Below are 20,447 nucleotides of genomic sequence, written 5' to 3'. Positions count from 1 at the left end.
GGGTATATGGCAACTCTCTGTGTTACCTTCTCAAATTTTCTGTACATCGGTTCTGAACAATGAAGTCTACTTAAAATGTTTCACATTAGAAAGGGAAGGTGCGCAAGACACAGCCGAGTACATAGTGGGTCCCTGGACCGACTCCATCACAACAAAGACAAGATCAGCATTTGACACTGACCCTCGCAAACCAGCAGGGAATCATATCGGCGTAAAAAGGCAGAATGCAGTACACAGGAGTAGCTGCCTCCAGCCAGCCCGCAGCCCGCCTGTGTACTCTGCTAAAGACTCAGAACACATTGTGCCAAGTACACAGGCCAATTGCGAAAGAGCTTTTCCCTTAAAAATGTTGCTTCAGTCCACTGTCTCCACTTATTGGTTCCACTGCTTTTGGAATAATGATGATCTTCTCATAAACTCACCCCAGGACATGAGTCCAGGGACATGCCAGGCATCAGTGGCCCTCTTGGGACAGCGCATGGCATCCTAGGGCTACCCTGAAGGCTACTGCAGCCGAGCACTTGGGTCCTGGCTCATGTATCACCCTGGGTCCCTTCCACCCCAGTCGCCCCCGTTTCGGTCCCATCCCCTCTCTGGCCTGGGATCCCAGCTGCGGAGGGAAGTGAAACAGACCCAAGGAAAGGGTTTGGCACAGAGGTTCGGCCAGGCTTCGGCAACTGGCACATCTCCATTCAAATCCTGGACTCCCTGCAGAGCTGGAGGACTCCAGGGCGGGGGCAGGAAAGGACAAGCTAAGCTGGGAACATCTTAGAGTAAAGAAGTACTCCAAACACAAAAGGACACCGGGGCCAGCTTGAAGGGGCCCCCTCTGACCTAACCAGGGACAATTCGAACATCAAACTAAAAAAGATGGCAGCAGAATGAAATAGGAATCCGTGAGTCAGATATAAATACATAAATGAAGGAGAGGAAAGTCTGACGCAAACCAGATCATTTACATATCCTCCTAGTGTCTCCCCTCCAAGTCCTTGGCGATTGCCAAGGGGAACGGATCAACGTCATGGTGGAGAAGCTTGGCGCAGGCCACCTGAATCAAAGTGAACCACAGCCAGAACAGGGAGCAGGCGAAGCCTGGGAGGGCGCATGCCACAGGGAAGGGCTTCGCGTCGCTCCGGGCTCTTCCCACCAGAGATGCACCAGGTGAATCCAGCAGCAAGGAAACAGCAGACCAGGCCGAGGGGCGGGACACCCACGGCAGTACTGGTGGAATCTTCCAGAGTGGCAAGGTCATGAACGTGAAGGAAGAGACAGGAACTGACCCCGCATCACGGAGATACGACAACCCAGGGGTTGATACGAGATTAGGAACTGAGTTCTTCTGCTCTGAAGGACATTACTGGGGTAAATGAAGAAACCTGAGTGGGGTCTGAGCATCGGCGGGGGGCAATGCGTCACGGGGACGCCTCTGACTTTGATGGTTTCACCGCGGCTGTGTAAAAATATGCCTCACTAGGAGGAGACACACTGAAGCGTCAGGTATGACGAGGTGCCAAGTCAGCGACTTACTCTCAAACGCCGGGGAAGAGTGAGCTCTTCGCACTGACTGTCCTTGGGACGTGTCTGTACGTTTGAAGTTATTTCAAAAGAGGGAGACGATATTTTTTTTTTCAAACTAAACCTACCTGAATGAACTGGTAAAGTGATGACTTTAGTGTCCATGAAAATGAAGGACTGAAAGAATTTTAATCAGAGTTTCTCAACCAGGAGTGATTTCCCCCCCAGGAGACACGTGGTAATGTCCAGAGACATTTTCTGTTGTCACAGCTGGGAAGTGCCCCTAGCAGCTGGTGGGTCTAGAGACGGGGCCGACACCCTACCGCTCACAGGACCGCCCCCACAGCCCAGAATTATCCGGTGCCGCGTGTCAACAGTGCGAGGGTGTGAGACCCTTTTTACAAAAGCCTCACCACCCACGATAACAACACAATCCTGCTCATTACCCACATCGCCCTAAACATCTTCCTGAGCCTCTGGCCCCCCACCTGGGAACGGAGGATTAATAGCAGTGGGTGCCGCCCACGGATGCTGGGAGGGGGCAAAAGAGGTCATGGACGGGCTTTGTAAACGCCGGCCACCGAGGACACACGCCGCAAAGTCAGATCAGTTCAGGAGATGACTGGTGAGCATGTAATGGGCACCTGCCTCAGTGTGCCAGGCTGGGCTCCCACTCCCATCCTGCTACCCCTCAGCACCTGACGCTGGTCTAAAAGCTCAGGAGAGCGAGGACAGCTCTGGACACAGCACAGACCCACTAGGAACCACCCAGTGGCTTGAATATCTGCACAAGCGGACACATGAGCGAACGCTCCTTCACTCCTGCAGCGCCAGCCGCTCTGTCCCAAGGGAATACGGCGTCCACCCCACGCAGTCCACTGCCAGCCTGTGCCCTGCGTGCTGACCCTGGCCTCACCTCCCAGCCCCCTCAGGCACCCACCGGAAGCCGGAGGGCCAGAACCAGCCACCACCGAGTCTCAGGGCTCAGGGTTCCTTGCAGGGCTGGTTTCTTAAGGGCAGGTGCTTTTTTTCTCTCCCTTTTTTTTCTGTGTGTGACAAAACTGCTGTCACAAAGGTTCGAAGAAAAAAATAAACTGACGGCAATGGAAATTCTAATACTAGAAAAATGTCAAGAAAGCAAACACGGGTTTCAATGAGACACTGAGCCTGACAGCTCATGGAAAAAGGCTTGAAACTATCAAAACACAAAAACCCCCCTTGCGGAGGGGACACGAGCACCTGCTTGTGAAACTCAGATTCAAACCGTGCCTCTGAGGATGGTGCTTTCGTGCCCAAGTCAAAAGTCAGGCCACAGCAAGGCTCTCCAAGGGTCCTGGAGAGATGGGGGGGGAAGGGGGGCATGACCCGGCCTGGGGCTGGACGCTGGGTGCCTGGGGGGCCATGGGGTGGACAAAGCCTGTGGGGGAGGAGGAGGAGGGAACAGCTCCGAGCCCGCTAAGCACGGAACATCAGTCTCAAGGACCGGTGTCTGAGTCCGGCGTGGCTCTTGTTAGGATGTGTGGCCGGGGGCCAGCTATCTACCTCCTTACAAAAAGAAGATCACCATCACCCACTGCCCCTGGGGTTCCTGGGTCAGGAGACCCTGCAGCGGGGAGGGGCCTGCCTTGGAACCTGACAGGGAAGCTCAAACCATTCAGGTTTGCTCCTTCCTCTGAGCTCAGGGCCCAGCACCCAGAGTGCTGACTACGACCTTGCCCTGCCTTGAAAGGGGCTCCGAGGGAGAAAGAAGACACTCGGTACAAGGTGTCTGGGAGGCCCCTCCCCCCAGGTGAGAGCTGGAAGAGAGATGTGCTGCCTGGGTGGGTGGGGAGGGCCACTGCTCTGGAAGGCTGCCTGGAGGAGCTGGCCTGGAGCCTGGGCAGGGATCAGAGAGCAAGAACAACCTAGAACTCAGGAAGGCCTGGGATTCCTGGGGTGGAATGAGGCCCCGGACACACGTGACCACTTACCCACAGGCTCCTGCTGGGGCCGGAAGGTCTGTACTGGGCGGCACAGGTGGAGTTCTGAAATGACATCCAGATGGGGACTGAGCCTCAGAGGGCCTCAGAGGTCAGGGCAGGACAGGGCAGGGCAGGGCAGGGCAGGGAGGGCCCTGACAGACACCCAGCCCTCCCCACAGCCCCAGGGTCCCAGCCACTCACTCTGCCGAATCCACTTCCAGCAGGCCCTCCGGTGGCACATGAGGAAGGAGCCGGAGCCGATGAAGACCACCAGCACCAGGACCACCCAGAGGAGCATGGAGCCTGGAACAGAGAGGTGGCCCTGTACTCTCCACCCCAAGGCTGGAGCCCCCAAAGTCCGCTTTATGGTGGTAAGCAGGGAGCCCTTCCCTGCGCCAGGACTGAAAACCAGACCCTGGATCTTGCCCAGCTCTCACCCACCTGCCCTCCCAGCCCTGGCTCCAGGAAGCCCATCGGGGGGCTTAATAGTGGAGAAAAGAGCAAACCATTCCTAGAGGGCAGGGAAGGGAGGAGTCAGGGGCCAGGTGAAGAAGGAGTTGAGCTCCGAAAGGACAAGGACTGGGGACTGTGGAGGACGTGTGTCCCCACAAGACGGGGAGCTCTGTGAAGGCGGGTACGGGGTCCACTCCCCACAAGAACACACTCAGCCCTGGGCCGCGGGCACCATTACCATCACCACCTCCATTTTACAAACGAGGGAAGCCGAGGCTCTCAAAGGTTAAGTAACTCGGTCAAGGTCGCCCTAGGGTAAATGGCAAAATCTCGGCTCAGGCCCGGCCAGGCCAGGGGGACTCCAGAGCCCACATGCTGAACTGCTACCCAGGTATACTTCTTTACATCTTCGTACTTAACTTGCCTCCTTTTTTCCGTTTCAGTAGATCATGTAAGTAGTTACCGTTTTCAGTGCATTTTTAGACGCTAAAAAGTAGTTTGTGCCAGAGAAGTGCTTCTCAAGCTTGAATGTGCAGAGGAATCTCCTGGGGACCATGCTAAAATGCAGATTCTGATTCTGTGGGGCTGGGGTGGGGCCCATAATTTGTGGTTCTAACGAGTTGCTGACGCTGCAAGATCAAGACCACGGTGAGAACCGTTGGCCTGAAACTACCGCCACCTGGTGCCCAAAACTAGAACCGCAAGTCCTGGAATGAATTGTACTTAAAGCAAGCGAATGTCTGCACGGAGCTGGTGGTGAGCGGCTGGCTACATACTTACCTTGCATGGTACATGCTGTTACCATTTTACACGGGGGGAAACTGGGGCTCAAAGGCATTAAGCAATTAGCCGCAGTCATTAAATCATTCGCCAAATATCAATACTTTCTGAGTAGCAGTTATGGGCCAGGAGCAGGAAGCTGTGAATGAAATCCCTACTCACAAGAATTAAGAAATAATAGCTAGCAAGTGGCAGGGCCCCAGCCCCAGCCCCAGCCCAAGAAGCCAGAAACCCAGGGTCCACTGTGGTATCCCAACTCAGCAGATGCCACAGCCCTGGGAGAAGCCTCCCTCCTTATGCCCACCTGGGAGGAAGGCCCTGCCTCCTGGACGTGACCATTACCTGAAACCAGGATGGGTCTTCCCGTGGAGGAGAAAGAGATAGGCACACTTGTTGAGATGGGGGCGTCCCCCCAGGCTTGGGTGGCACCCCCTCCGTGCCCTTTACTGGCCTGGGAGTCGGCTGGGGAGATCTGAGAGGAGCTGGTGCTGTGGACAGAGAAGCCGGAGGTAGGAGTGACGATGGAGATAGGAGAACGGAAGTATGAGCTCAGGAATACTTCCTGTCCTCTGGAGATTGTGCAGATTGGGCCTGAGTCCCCAGGCCCTCTGCCTGCAGCCTCTGCCAGGCACAGTAGGGTCAGGGCCTGCCTGTCAAGGCCTGCAGGCTTGGTGCGAGCCTAGAGCTGGGCACACACTCTCCAAAATGACTTGCAGGCTTGGTACAGAGATCCAGCCTGAGCCTCACCTCCGCCCCCAGTCCAGTTCCCCCGGAAGGGTCCACGGAGTCACCTGTTAGGAGCCTTGCTGTCCTCTGTGTTGGTGCTGCAGTTAAGGTGGGGCCTCGGGGAAGGCGGCTCATAGCTGGAGTCCCTCTTAGCTGTACCTGCAGAGAGTGGTCTTAAGAGTCAGTGCCAAGGAGCCTTACCCAGCAGGGTCTGAGGACTTCCAGGGAGACAGCATAGCCACAAGTTCCCCACCCTCAGGAGCTGACAGGCTGGTAGGGTTCACAGGCGTGACTCAGGTGTCACACGAGAGCACATGAGGTCACTGAAACAGGGGACTCAACACAGCCAGGTCTCTTGTACACACTGGTTCACGGCGCATCCTTCATAGCAGTCCAAGGAGTGGAAACGGCCTAAATGTTCCTCAGCTCATGCACCGCTAACAACAAGCAGCAACATCTCTCCCCTGGGATATTGCTGGGCAGCAAAAGGAACAAAGTATCAGCTTGTGCTATAGCATGGTTGCCCCTCCGATGTGTTCTGTTCTGTTCCGTGAAAGAAGCAGACACAGAAGAACACATACTACTCTGAAAATGTCCCCAAAGCTCTAATCTAGGGGGACAGGAAGTAAACTAGTGGCATCCGAGCCACTAAGTGGGCACAAGTTTCTTCAGATCATGTGTTCACCTAAAAATAAAAGGCCAAAGTGAGAGACACCAAATGTTTATTTGCTATCCCAAAGAATAGCTATTTGGGAAGCTCTGATTCAGACAGAACCCCAAATAGTGGTCCGATTAGGAGGCAAAAGCAGGGGGTGTGTATGAGAAAGGGAAGGGAGACAGTGACGTCATTAGAAGGAAGACTACATCAACGGAATGTGAGTTACACCCACAAAAGGCAGGCATTGCTATAGGAGCAGGTACAGTGACACAGTGACACTGATTCTAGGGAATGGTTTTAATCTTCAGTCCTGGGGTCTTCAGTCCGGTAGTCATCATATCTGCTCTCCTGTCATCTTTGCGAACGGTTCCTTGGGGCGCACGGTTGAGTAGGCCCCGTCCAAAGGTGGTGATGCCCAGTTCTAACAGGTTTGAGGCAGAAGATGCGCCAGGCAGCGCTCCTGGGTTGGCGGCTCCAGCCCCATTTTCAGTGGCTCTGTTTATATTATTTTTTTTATGGTGGTGATAGTTTCACAACTTTGTAAACTTCTTTAAAATCATGGAATTGTACGCTTAAAATGAATCCCTGTTATGGCATAGGAATTACACCTCAATAAAGCTGCTTTTAAAACTCCAGTCTCTCTCCCCAAAGCAATGAGTTGAATTAGCAACAGCATGGGATGGGGGTGGTGGAATACACTGTGGGTCCCACCCCCGCCCTGCCCCACACCGAGACCTCTCTCCTGGGGACTCTGCAGCTCCTCCAAGCCCAGGCTGGTGTCAGCCTGTGTCCCGGCCCCACCGATGCCTGAACGTGGCCATATGATGTGTCTGGTCAGTGGACAGGGACAGAAATGACAGGGTGCCTGTTTCCAGTCTGGGCCTTAAGAGGCCTCTGTCTTCCACTGCCCCCTTTTCCACTTCCACTATCACCATCAGCAGCAGACCACACTGGGGCAGGGTGGGGGGACAGGTAGCCAGGCTTATATGGTCAATTAATCTATGACAAAGGAGGCAAGACTACACAATGGAGTAAAGACAGTCTCTTCAATTAACGGTGTTGGGAAAACTGGACAGATACATGCAAAAGAATAAAATGGGATCACTTTTGTACACAGTGTCCAAAAATAAATTCAAAATGGATTAAAGATTTAAATGTAAAACACAAAACCATAAAACTCCTAAAAGAAATCTAGGCAGTAAACTCTTTGACACTACTCTTAGTAATATTTTGGGGGCTACATCTCCTCGGGCAAGGAAGACAAAGAAAAAATAAACAGATGGGCCTACATCAAACTAACAAGTTTTTGCACAGCAAAGGAAAACATCAACAAAACAAAAAAGCAACCAACTGAAAGAGAGATGACATTCACCAATGATACACTCTATCAGGGGTTAATATCCTAGATAAATGAGGAACTCATATGACTTAACACCCAAAAGAAAATGCTATGAAAAAATGGGCAGGGGACTTGAACAGACACTTCTCCAAAGAGAATATAGAGATGGCCAACGGACATATGAAAAGATGCTCAACATCACAAAACAGGGAGATACAAATTAAAACCACAACGAGGTCACCTCACACCTGTCAGAATGGCTGTCATCAATAAATCAACCAACGACGGGTGTTGACAAGGATGCAGAGAAAAGGGAACTCTTATGCACTATTGGTGGATCGTAAATTGGTGTAGCCCTTATGGAAAACAGTATGGAGCTTCCTCAAAAAAAATGAAAAATACAACTACCACATGACCCAGCAACTCCACTTCTGTTTTTTTAAAGGTCTTATTTATTTATTTTTTAGACAGAGGGGAAGGGAGGGCGAAAGAGGTGGAGAGAAACATCAATGTGTGATTGCTTCTTGCACACCCCCTACTGGGGACCTGGCCCAAAACCCCAGTATGTGCCCTGACTGGGAATCGAACCAGCGACCTTTTGGTTCACAGGCTGGCACTCAGCCCACTGAGCCACACCAGCCAGGGCCACTTCTGGTTTTTTACCTGAAGAAACCTAAAGCACTAATTTAAAACCACATATGCACCCCTATGTTCACGGCAGCATTACTTACAATGGCCAGGCCAAGGAAGCAACCTCGGTGTCCATCAACAGACAAGCGGATAAAGGAGAGGTGGCACAGACATGCAATGGAATATTAGTCAGCCATAAAAAAGAACAAAATCTTGCCATTTGCAACAACATGGATGGACCGAGAGGGGATTAAGCTAAGTGAAGTAAGTCAGAGAAAGACAAACACCATATGATCTCACTTGGATGTGGAATCTACAGAACAAAATGAATGAACAAACAAAGTAGAAACAATCATGGATACAGAGAACAGACCGACAGTTGCCAGATGGAAGGGGAGGCGGGGGGCTGGGTGAAAAAGGCGAGGGGGTTAACATGCATCAATTGCCACGTACAAGAAGTCACAGGGATGTAAAGTACAGCACAGGGAACATAATCGATACTATTGTAATAACTGTGAATGGTGTCAGGTGGGTGCTAGACTGGTCAAGGTGATCATTTTGTAAGTGACATAACGTCTAATCACTGTGTGGTACACCTGAAACTAATATAATACTGCACGCCACTTATCGTTGAAAATTTACACACACACATCATACATGCATACATACATATATACACAGGAAGCACATCTACTGTGTCTAGGTGTGGGTGATTCTCGTTCACCCTGCTTTGCCTCTGGTAGGTGCTTTCATCCTGCAGTCTCATATTTTTCAGGTCAGGTACACAGGGAAAGTTGGGGTATTACTGTGGGTGCAAGGCCTGGAGCCCCCAGTGGCCAAGTGGGCAGGTAGGGGGTGCACAGAGGAAATGACAGCACTCTTGCAGACACGAGGCCTGCAGGGTGCCCGAGTCCCTGTTAGGAAGGCCACCACACCAAGGTGGTCACCAGGCCTGGGCTGGAGCTGGGAGGTCTCCAAGGGAGGGACTGACTGAGAGGGTGCAGCGGGAGCAACAAGCAGCAAACACAGCCCAGAGAGTCTCTTCCCTCCGCCATGTCCCCCCAGCGCCCTCTTCTGGCAAAGCTTAGCATTGTGCTCACAAGGAGCTGAGAGGCGATCAGTAACAAGCACACTTTCTAAAAGCCATCTCTGGTCCTCTGGTCTGTACTGCTCTTGCTTCATAGCATTCTGGTCTCACTTTGTGGATGTAACAACTTCTTGAATGTTCCTGTGGACACATCTACCTTTGTTTAAGTTCTCTTCTGTTCCTAGGTTTACCATTGCTTCAACTGTAGTCAGTTTGGGGCATATCTCGTTATTCTCTGGTTTTCCTTGAGGCCTGAAAATACTGACTGCTCATTCGTAGTCTTAAAAAAGGACTATGCTGAGTAGTCCAGTAGCCAGCAGGGTTTCTTCTGCTGTGGTGTCAGCATGTCCTTTCCGTGGCGGGTCGCTTTCCTGAGTAGGGGGTCCACCTGCATGCTCTGGGGTGCCGGTGGGGCGTGTGAGCTGGCCACCTTCACTTAGTGACAGAGTGTCAGGAGCCCGGTGACAGGGCGTGCTCCCAAATACACAAACAGGGCTTTGTCCCGGAGGGGCGGCACCGCACCGCTAGCCCTGGCTTCCTGCGGAGACCCCTTCCGTGAGTGTCTTTGGCCAGAAAAGTGGATTATTTTCCCCAGGAGATAAAGACCCCAGAACCACCTGTTCAGATGGTTCAGTGCCCATGGTATACCACTGTTACAGATTTTTAGAAATTTTATTTTCAAGATGAAGTTACAATTTGCAATTCTCCATTTCACCCCAATCCTGATTTTACTCGCCGGCTCCGAGCCCTGAGCCTCTCTCAGGATCTTACAAGCAAGCTACCCCTCCCTTTCCCCACAGCCCTCACGTAGGGAATTCTGGGGTGAGCTTCCCTCCACTTGGTCCCATTTGTCACCATCCTTGCATCTGTTTTCTGCTGTCTAGGAGTTTGTTGCAATCTCTCAGTGGCTGATGAACCTGGGTTTTTTGTTGCTGTTGTTTTCCACGTTCAGGGGTCATACTTTTCTGGACTCTGGCAAACATCCGCCGTCCTGGGCTGGAAGCCTCTTCATAAATTTTCTATTCATCTATCTTGAGTCAATACAACAACCTGGCAAGCAAGTCAAGATTTTACCAGCCCAACAGTTTGAGGAAGAAGAATTTTTTTTTTTTAATCTTCATCAGAACCTCTTACCAAAACAACCAGTTTGGATTTCATGCCAGTCGCTGGATCTAATTAGTCAAAGAAAAAACAAAGCTCCGATCCCTGACCTAGTTAACAGCTGGGGTTGAAGGCCGCCTGCCCCACGGCGGGGAAGAGGCTCGGCTGCAGGGACGCAGACCTCAGCCGCTCCGTTAGGGGTTCGGACTGCTTACCCTGGAGTGTGGAGACCGTCTCTGGGGGGACGATGGGGCAGGCAACACAGCGGGCACAGGTGTTGGTGGCTGATGTTGCACAGAACATTCCAGGCCGACACTCGCAGACTCGAGAGGAGTTCCATGTGCACGGCGTCTTCTCCACGAGGTCATCTAAGGGGCACAGGGACAGGCTGTAAGGAAGGAGGAGGGATGGCAAAGGCAGGGAGTGCAGAGAACCCCCCAGGGGCGGGGGGTGGGGGGTGGGCAGAGATGCATTTCCCCAGGGAGCAAACGCTCATTTGACTTGCCACTGAGCTGATTTTCCGCGTGCTCAAATAACCATGCGGAGTGCGGGAAGGCAGACGAGACCGGTGTGCTCTACGACTCCGTTTCCAGAAAACGCAGCATATTGCACAGCGACAGACAGCGGAAGTGTCGGGGAGTGGGAGCAGCGGTGGGGGCGGGGTGCGGGGAGGGACGATCAGGAGGAAACGCTGGGGGTACTGGGTAGTTTCTTACTCTGGCCGGGGCAGTGGTTTCACAGATGCAAGCATGTCAAAACTCACATGCCGCACACTTGAAACACGCGCACTGCGTTACACGCCCACTCTATCTCAGTGGCCTGTTACAGTAACGCGGAGGCCAGGGGTGAGTGGGCACAGGAATCGATGAACCAGGACGGACCACGACTCCATGGGTCTTTGACCCTGGGTGGCAGTCCACCAGCGTCCCTGATCCGCTCTTCTGCTCAACAGGTTTGAATTTTCAGTGATGAAAAGTGTTGTTTCCAAAATCAAACAATAGAACGTCAGAGGTTTTATCAGGGAAAAGGCCTAGTAATGCACTAATGTATGTGTGGAGACACTGTGCATGCCCTACTTATGGGAAAACAATCACAGCATCGTAGGTGAGGCACAAGGGACGTGCTCAGGCAGGACACATCTCCTGGGCGGGATCCCTGGGTAGAGACCTGGCATGATAAAGATGAGGGGCCGCACAGCCTCTTCCTGCACCCTCCAGAGAGCGCGAACTGGGGTGGGGGGTGCAGAGGGGGCTTGGGGAATTTGTGCAGGGGCAAGAGTGGGCTCAGCCACGAGTGAGGTGACTCGACACAATGACAGCTATCGATAAAATCACATGTGTGCAAAGCAACGTTCTTAACACTCTACCCGATGAACTCAGTTTAACCTGCTTCATTCCCACAGCTCTCTGAGATGGTAGTGGTATCACACCCATTTTACAGATGAGGAAGCTCAGGCGCAGACAAGCCTGCTGGAGTTTCTAAGCTACCAAGTGGTAGAGCCAAGATTTGAACCCTAGCACTTGGGCTCCAGAACCCAAACAGAAACATCGATCAGTTGCTTCTCGCACATGCCCAGGGAATGAACCCACAACCCAGGCATGTGCCCTGACCAGGAATCGAACCCGTGACCTCTCCATTTATGGGTTGATGCTCCAACCAACTGAGCCACACTGGCCAGGTCAATAAGCTTGATTTTTCTTTCTTCCCTTCATTCGAGCAGGATCTGTGACGACCTCAACAGCTAGAACGTGGTGGAAGTTACACCATGTGGCTTCAAAGACTAGGTCATAAAGAGGGATGTGACTTCTCCACTCCTCCCCTAACCCCGATTCTTGGAGTCCAGCCACCAGGCCATGAGAAAGCCTCAGGTGAGGCATACAGAGGCCGACATGGGGAGGACCTGAGGCCCCAGAAGGCAGCTGGCATCAACACCCAGGTACACCAAGGATCCCAGCCTCCAGCCTTCGGGTTTTCCAGCTGAGACCCCAGACGTCTTGGTGCTGAGACCAACTGTCCCTGCAATGTCCTGTCTGAATTCTGACCCACAGAATCCATGAGCACAGTGGGTGGTTTGTTTTCACCACTTGGTTTTGAGAAAGTTTGCTACGCTGCCTTGGTTACTGGAACAGCGGCCCCTGGTGACGGCACGCTGTTCTTTCCTCTGTCTGGTCTGCCTCGAGTCTGGTCGCGGTTGCTGCGTGAAAGAAACCCCAGGCAAGGAGACAGAATTGCGCATTTGCCCCGCAGCCTCTGTGAGTGGGTTGGGCCACTAACAACCATGGCAGCCCGAGCCCTGGGTCACTTCCCCTGCCCCGTGTGGCTCTCAGGGATGTCACAGGGCTGGTGGTGGTGCTCTGGGGCTGTGACGAACTGGCCACAGGGAAACGCCAGCAGGATGTCAGCCTGCAGTGCACACAGCAGTCACCTGCCAAGCGCTTGTCCAGAGTACACCCTAAAGGGCAGCACAGTGGGGCGACCAGAGCCCAGAACCTGGGGGCAGACACCCTACGTTCAAACTCCAGCCTGCCACCCTCGAGGGCTTGTGGCCTTTGGAAGTCCCTTGACTTTCCAAAGCTCAGTTTCCTCTTCTGCAAAATGGGGACAATCGCAGGCCATGCATTGCACGGTAGTGACAAGAAATGGCGAGACCTGTTTGGAACAGAGAGGTGATGAACAAGTGTTTCCTCACCGGAGAGAGTGAGTGAATGGAAAAGGGGTCACCGCCGCCAGAAACCCACAGCCGTGAGTGGGAGTCACAACGTGCTGACAGCTCAAAGCACAGAGAGTGCACCAGGCTCCGGAGGGCTGAGCAGCCCAAGGCCAAGCTCAGGGCTCCCCTCCCCCAGACTCTCAGTCTGTCCTGCAAGACCCCCACCCCCAGCCCCTGGAAGGAGCCCCTGCTGGGAAGACAGGCTCCTACCTCCTGAACAGCTCACGCAGGCCGTACACCGGCCGTCCCTGTCCACGTAGTACTCCTGCTCACACTTCTTCCGGCATTTGGCGGACCCCGGCGGGCACTGCTGCTGCAGGGACAGCCCTGGAAAAAGAGGCCGAGAAGGTCCAGGCCAGGCCACCTTGGCGGGGGCCTCAGCTCCCCAGTCACTGAAGTACCCCCAGCTCCATGGCCAGCTCCCAAACTCCACACGTGTCAGCTCCATCCCCCAGAGGGAAGGTCGCGAGGCTCCGAGGGGGAAGGAATGTGGCGAAGGACACAGAGGAGAAGAGCTCTGAGCGCCCCTGCACTTCTGGTCCCCGCCACGGTCCACCATCTCCACTATGCCAGAGTCCCCTCCCCACACTCACTGCCATGCCACAGCCCCCCTCAAAACTTTGGTAGCCACTCCCCCTTTGAGATCAGTGCTGAGGCATGCATGCCCACTATCCAGCTTCCATTCAGCATGGCACGGGGATCCTATACCATGCAATAAGGCAAGAAAAAGAAATAAGAGCAGTAAGGTTTAGAAAGGAAGATATCAATCTGTTACGGACAGATGATATCCCTTAGTACACAGAAAATCCAAAAGAATCTGCAGATACGTTATTGGAACTAATACGTGAATCAGCGAGGTGGTCGAATATAATATTACTATATCCATATTGAATGTCCGTGTATTTGGGTTGAACCACGTGAAACTGCTGGTTTGATAGGTCAAATACTGGCAATTTCACATGGTTCAAAAAGAGTTAGAACATGACATATCGAAAAAGATACCATTTACCTTTTCATTGAAAATATCAAATACCTAGAAATCTAAGAAAAAGACTCAAGTATCTCCACATAGAAAATAATAAAGCATCACTGGGAGAAGTTAAAGAAGCCTAAGTAAACGCAGGGCTCTGCCAGTTTTCCCAACACTGTAACAATGTGGATTCTCTGCAAACCGACCTGTGGCTTCAGGGCAACCCCAACCACAATCCCAATAGGACACTTTGTGTGGACTTCGAAAAGCTGGTTCTCAGATGTATGTGCAAATGCACACTACTAGAATACACTGTTGAAGACCAAAGTTGAAGAAGTCGTTCAACCACCCACGAAGACATTGAAAAAGGACAGCAATTAAAACAGTATGGCATTCACACAGAACAGACAAAAAGACCCACAGGACAGAATAAAAAGTCCAGAACCATACCCACACATACGTGGACTTTCGGTTCACAACAAAGCTGGCACGCACACCGTGGGGAAAGGACAATTCATTTGGTAGATGATGTTGGTTCAACTGGATATCCACGTGGACACTTTCAACACGACCACTGTCTCACACCGGGCACACGAGCCAAGGGAGCTGGAGAGCTAACCACAGAACGCTGAACGGCAGTGGTCCTAGACGGTAGTGCAGAACGCCTGGGAGACTTCGGAGGAGGAAGGCTTACAAGTCAGAATATAAAAAGCAACAGTCACACGGGAAAAGACGGCTGGATCTGCCTACATTACAGTTCAGAACACCCTCCGCGGAAAGACTGTAAAGAGAACGAGAAGGCAGACCACGGCCTGGGAGGAGGCATTTGAGCACAACTATAGGGTGAAGGGCTCAAAACCCAGCATTATAAGAAGTCCTAGAAATCAATTTTTTTTAATATCCCAAGAGAAATGAAGAAAATACACTCACACAAAGACTTGTTTTTCATTATTCACGATAGCCAAGAAGTGGAAACAACCCAAATATCCAAAAACTGTTCAGGTAAGCAAAGGGTGGTGTGCCTACACGTGGAAGGCTATTCAGTAATCAATAGCGGCAAACTGCGGGCCCCAGTCTGTTGCCATGGGAACCAGGAGGGCATCTGATCGACACCCGTAGAGGCTGGCCTGCTCCATTGCAGGCCCCAGCAGCCACCTCAGTGTCTGGCTCACAGGAGGCGCTCAGAACTCTGGTGAAAGGAGGGAGCACTTCCATCACATACTCTGGCCCTCGATGCCTTCAGTCTCTCTTCTCCCCCCGCTGGAAGAGCCCACAGCTCAGAGCCCCTCTACCGGGACCACCATACACAGGTCACCCACCAATCAGACACCGTTGCTATGAGAAACAGCCCACAGCTTATCTGAAGAAATTACCTGGATCCAGACTGGGCTTTTCCCCAGAGGAGAGAGAGTTGGGCGTCCTTGTCATTTTGGAATCATCTTTCAGGGTGAGGGGAGTGTCCCCTCCAAGAAGCGTGGTCCTGGCATCAGAGTCTGCAGAGGTCAGGATGGGCTTGGCCTGGGGGGCGGTGCCGCTGGGGAAAAAAGCCAGAGATGAAACAGACAGTTGTACTGATGGGGGGGGGGGGCGGGGGTCTGTGCTCAGGGATGACCATTTCTGCAGAGAAGGGGTCCCCACGCCCTCTGCCCACAGTCTCTGGCAGGCCCCTGTCGGGGAGCAAGGGCTGTTTTCTAGGCCTTCTGGGTCTCCCATGCAATCAGGGTGGGCTGGGCACACAGTATGGCTTCAAATGACTTATGGGCTTGGCAAAGAGGCACCCTGGACCCCTGACACCCTGTGCTGAACCCCACCTGCACCACCAGCCCCAGCTATGGCCCAGGCATCCTGTGGAGAGAGACTGCCCCACAATAAGGTCAACTGGGTGGAGGCAGGCCGGAGTCACCTGGCAGGTGCCTTGCAGTCCTCTGGGCTGGTGCTACAGTCAGGGCCAGCTCCTAGGGGAAGCGGCTTACAGACGGTGTCCCTCTCCGCTGTGCCTGCAGGGGGACACAATGCTTTCAGGCGTGGTATCGAGGAGTCCAAAGACTCCAGGGATTTGGAAAACGCAGCAGCCCTCTGGTGTTTGCACCTGCCCAGCATCCATTCCCCCTTGGTGCAAAGCACCCCGACTTTCTCAGGGGAATCACTGTCCCCAAACCCAGTATCTATTTCTAGGGGCTGGGACTGACTGACCCCCTTCCCTTCCAGGAGTAGGCATGGGACCAGGCTGGACCAATCAAATTATTCCATTCCTCTGGCCATGATGGATTGGCTCAGGAATGGGCACGTGATCCAAGCCACGCCTATGAGATGCAATTTCACGGTTTTGTTTTTGGTGGTTGGAAATGTAGGGAGGAAAAGCTGCCTTCCCACTGGGGTTGGGTAGGAAGCAAGCCTGGAGCTGCTGGTAGGTGTCTCACAGACACCTAAACATAAGCAGGTACAGATGAGAGAGAGGCAAAGACAGAGCTCCTGGATCCAGCTATGCCTGAAGTTACCCATAGCTATGCCCAGACTTTTTAGTTACAGCAGCCCCCAAAATTGAGATTTTGTTACTTGCAATGCAAAGAGTCCTGAAGGCTATACTGGGTGGAAGCGGAGTGGAGAGGAAAACACACAGCACTTGCCATCGGCGGGCCTGAGTTTGCCGCCGCCTCTGTCATGCCGTAGCTGTGCCATGCAAGGCAAATGATTATAATACTAATACAACCTTCGCAAGGCCATTGTCGCAAGAGACAGAGAGGGTGCCTAATGCACCCATCACACAGTGCAACAGATAGCAGATGCCCAGAAAACAGAGTGTCCTTTTCCTCATCTGGACTCTTGTCCCATCGCTTAGAAAGTGACCCACGTGAGTGGGAGAGGATCTGAAGGTTTCATGGAGGTAGGTATGAACGAGGCAGACTTATCTCGTGCATCTTCAGCGCGGCGGGGTGACATTCAAACCCTAGCTCGGACTTTCTCCACTCAGCGGTCCTGAGCAGTCTGCCTGCCCCCTCCAGACCCAGCGTCCTTACTTGTAAGACGGAGCTAATACGTCTGCTCTGTGGGGGTCCGTGAGTCTCAGGAATGAGAGCCGAGGCGTGCTCTCAGCGTGGGGTTTAGCTGGGAGCTGAATCCACAGCAGGAACTACTTTCCACTTTGCACAGCTGGACAGACCGAGACCCTGAGAGGTGCCCCATGAGTGGGACCACAGCGGAGTCTGGAAGTGAGCCAGGGTTCAGTAGCCAAAGGTTAGGGCGCTTCCAAAGCGGCGCTGGCCAATAGAAATACGATGTGAATCAGCACTAGCTGGTGTGGCTTAGTGGAGTGAGAGAACCAAAGGGCTGCCGGTTCGATTCCCAGTCAGGGCACATGCCTAGGTTGCAGGCCAGGTTCCCAGTAGGAGGCACAGGAGAGGCAACTGATTGATGTTTCTCTCCCTCTCTCCCTCCCTTCCCCTCTGTCGAAAAATATAAATAAATAAATAGAAATATGATGAGAATCACACAGGCCATTTTAAATTTTCTAGTAGCCACATTTAAAAGAAAGTAAAAAGAAACATGTGAAATTAACTTAAATGATATATTCATTTAACCCAATAGATCTAAAATATTGTGTCAGCAGGTAACTGATACAAAGAATAATTAATGAGATGTTTTCCATTTGTTTATGCTAAGCCCTTGAAACCCCGTGCATATTCTGTACTGGCAGCGTTTCTCAGTGCCACTGGCCACACTAAGTACTAAGTAAGTACTCAGTGGTCATTGGCCTAACTCGGGCAGAGGCTCTAGGGGCAGCAAAAAGCTGACTCTGGCGCCCCTGTGTGGCCATCACAGGAAAACCTCTGAGAGAACCACACCAGCCCCAGCTGGTCCATGTGCCCTGGTTAGAACCACTGAACTCAAAGTATTTGACAGATGGGGAGACTGAGCCCCACAGAGGGTGGGAACATACCCCACAGATGCAGAGCTATACGAAATCGTGGGTATCTGATGCCCAGTCCAGAGCCCTTTCCACTCCCCCACCTGGCCCCTGCTCGCGGGTGGCGGCTTCTGTATGCCCCAAACCAGAGCACTTCCGGTGAGCCAGCTCGCTCAAGGCTGCGTAGGAGTTAACCAAGTGAACGGTGAGGGAAGGGTGTCCCAGACAGAGGGCACCACGTGGGCAAAGGCCTGGTAGGAGGGACAGCATGGCCCAGGCACTGGGCCGAAAGAAGACACACAGGTGGGGCCCCCATAGTGAGGGGCTGGGCTGAAAGCTGAGGCTGGAGGGCCGAGGGGCCATACCACGGAGAGCCATGTGAAGGGTCTCGTCCTCAAGACTCTGTTTCTGGCCGTGACCTGTGTGACTCAGTGGGCTGAGCATCAGCCCGCAAAGTGTAAGGTCACCGGTTTGATTCCCAGTCAGGGCACATGCCTGGGTTACGGGTTCAGTTCCTGGCCAGGGTGCACATGAGAAGCAACCAATCGATGTTTCTCTCCCTCTCTTTGTCCCTCCCTATTCCTCTCTCTAAAAATAAATACATACAATTGTGAAAAAGGAAAAACCCAGACTCTGCTTCTGGGAAGATGGAGTGCATGCAGTTGCCCCTAGTGCTCCCACCAGGCATGGCTAAGACTCCGAAACATGGAAAGGAAAAGGCAGAGAGGCAAGGGGTCTTGGCGCCCGCGAATAACACAGTGGTGAGTCCCCTGGGTGTTCTCTTTGCTTTGCATATCCCAGACCATACGCCCAGTAAGCCAGCAACCCAGAAATGCCACAGTTACGCAGGCTTTTAAAAAGCCCCTAAAAAAACCTGTTCTCTTTTATCAAAGGATCACGTCCTTATCGTTAGAGTAAAGGAAGATACTAAATGTTTTAGGCAGGTTTGTGTGAGAGAGAGAGACACACACACAATCTGATTGGTTTTGCCCGGGAGGTTCTGGCTGTCTGCCATGGGGAAGACACTGGGGGTGGGGGCAGAAGAGAGAACTGGAGATTGGCTGGCTGGCAGGGAAGGGAAGGAGGAATGGAGCATGTGGGAGGGAGGGGACTTTGGGAAAGGACCAGGTCATGGGTTCTGTCCTTCCCGGTGAACGTGGCTACCTCTGATGCCCCCCTGCCCCCTCCCTGTGTGCCCTGTGTGGCTGTGGCACCTCTTCTGGGCTGGGGTCCCGAGCCCACCCACGCCCCATGCTTCAGTGCCACCCACACGGGACCTATGGCCCTTCTCTCCCCTCCAGCCACGGGCCCTCCTTGTACTGTCAGGAAATGAGAAGCCCAGAGAACATTAGGAACTCGCCTAGGTCACACAACAGTTGGAAAAGAAAGCCACATCTCTCAGGCTTGAGCCTGGTACCCAACCTCTTGCTGGTCTAACTCCCAAGGCCTCGGTTGTAAAATGGGGAAACCAGCCCTAAACTCCCAGGGATCTCCCAGGACAGAGACCTGAGGTTTCTTTCCTGTTTATCAGGCACCAGACAGCTTTTATCCAGAGCCTCAAACCATCCCAAGACCTCCTCCAGCCAGGCATGGGCCTTGGGCCGCCGGGGTCTCTCTGAGCCCCAGACACAGGTGAAGGCAAGGGGCAGCAGGGGGGTCTGGGTACTGGGTACACCAAGGCCTCATTGTGAAAACAGAAGTGATTTGTCCCACGGAAGGAGGACATGGGAGGCAGGAAGTCACGTGGGCATCAGTGATGATGGAGCAGCCCCGGGAGTCAGGGCACTTACCTGGGAACTTGACCACCTTCCCTGCAGGGCAGGCGGAGTGGGGGGAGCAGCGGGCACACGAGTTGGTGGCCGTGGTGCTGCAGAACATGCCGGGCTGGCATTCACAGACACGGGGCGAGTTCTCCGAGCACGGCTTCTTCTCCACAAGGTCGTCTAAGGGGCACAGAGAAGGGTCACAGAGGACAGAGGCGGGTCTGGGGAAGGGGTCTGAGGACCCCCCCAGGGACAGTCCAGCACATGAGGGGGTGCTGCCGTGGCCTTCCACTGGGCAGGGCAGCCAGCATGCTCAGCCCTTTCCAGAGTGTTCCTGAGATGAGGGCAGGACGGCAGGCTGTGTCCAAGAGGCAGCCCCCACCGCCCGGCCCACGGCCCTGCAGATCACCAAATTGGTATTAAAAACAAACTAATATCCCCATTTTTAAATGGGCAAAAGAGACATGGAGGGACATTGAACACACATTTCTAAGTGAAAGAAACCAACCTGAAAAGGCTATACACACTGTGATTTGAACTGTATAACCTTCTGGAAAAGACAAAACTATGGAGACAGTAAAAAGATCAGTGGCTGCCGGGTGCAGCGGCCAAGGGCAGGGAGAAGAACGGGCAGAGCACAGGGGATTGTCCTGGGCGATGCTGCAACGGTGGAGTTGTGCTGTGAAACACGAGCCCAAAACCACAGAACTGCAAACGCAGGGTGAGCCTTCGCGTAACCATACGCTTCAGTTAATAAGGCGCCAGTGCTGCTTCCCAGCTGCAACAATGTACCACAAGAACGTGAGCTGTTAATACTGGGAGAAGCTGCGGGGCGTGGTGGAGAGCGGGC

The 20,447-nt window shown here is 53.0% G+C and overlaps 1 protein-coding gene across 1 annotated transcript in view; it reads right to left on the bottom strand.

Annotated features, from left to right (window-relative positions):
* Positions 1 to 20,447, bottom strand: part of TNFRSF8 (TNF receptor superfamily member 8) — a 57,544-nt gene that overhangs the window by 14,748 nt on the left and 22,349 nt on the right. Inside the window, exons 4-12 of the mRNA XM_024554933.3 lie at positions 19,625 to 19,777; positions 15,834 to 15,927; positions 15,304 to 15,464; positions 13,171 to 13,287; positions 10,466 to 10,618; positions 5,501 to 5,594; positions 5,052 to 5,197; positions 3,678 to 3,779; positions 3,486 to 3,539 (exon numbers count right to left, since the gene is read on the bottom strand). Of these exons, the coding sequence (XP_024410701.3) occupies positions 3,486 to 3,539; positions 3,678 to 3,779; positions 5,052 to 5,197; positions 5,501 to 5,594; positions 10,466 to 10,618; positions 13,171 to 13,287; positions 15,304 to 15,464; positions 15,834 to 15,927; positions 19,625 to 19,777 (1,074 nt within the window). The remainder of the gene's footprint in view (positions 1 to 3,485; positions 3,540 to 3,677; positions 3,780 to 5,051; positions 5,198 to 5,500; positions 5,595 to 10,465; positions 10,619 to 13,170; positions 13,288 to 15,303; positions 15,465 to 15,833; positions 15,928 to 19,624; positions 19,778 to 20,447) is intronic.

The sequence above is a fragment of the Desmodus rotundus genome, chromosome 3, assembly GCF_022682495.2.
Source record: "Desmodus rotundus isolate HL8 chromosome 3, HLdesRot8A.1, whole genome shotgun sequence".
In the NCBI taxonomy this organism is placed as follows: Eukaryota; Metazoa; Chordata; class Mammalia; order Chiroptera; family Phyllostomidae; genus Desmodus; species Desmodus rotundus.
This window is presented reverse-complemented; position numbering and strand designations above follow the sequence as displayed.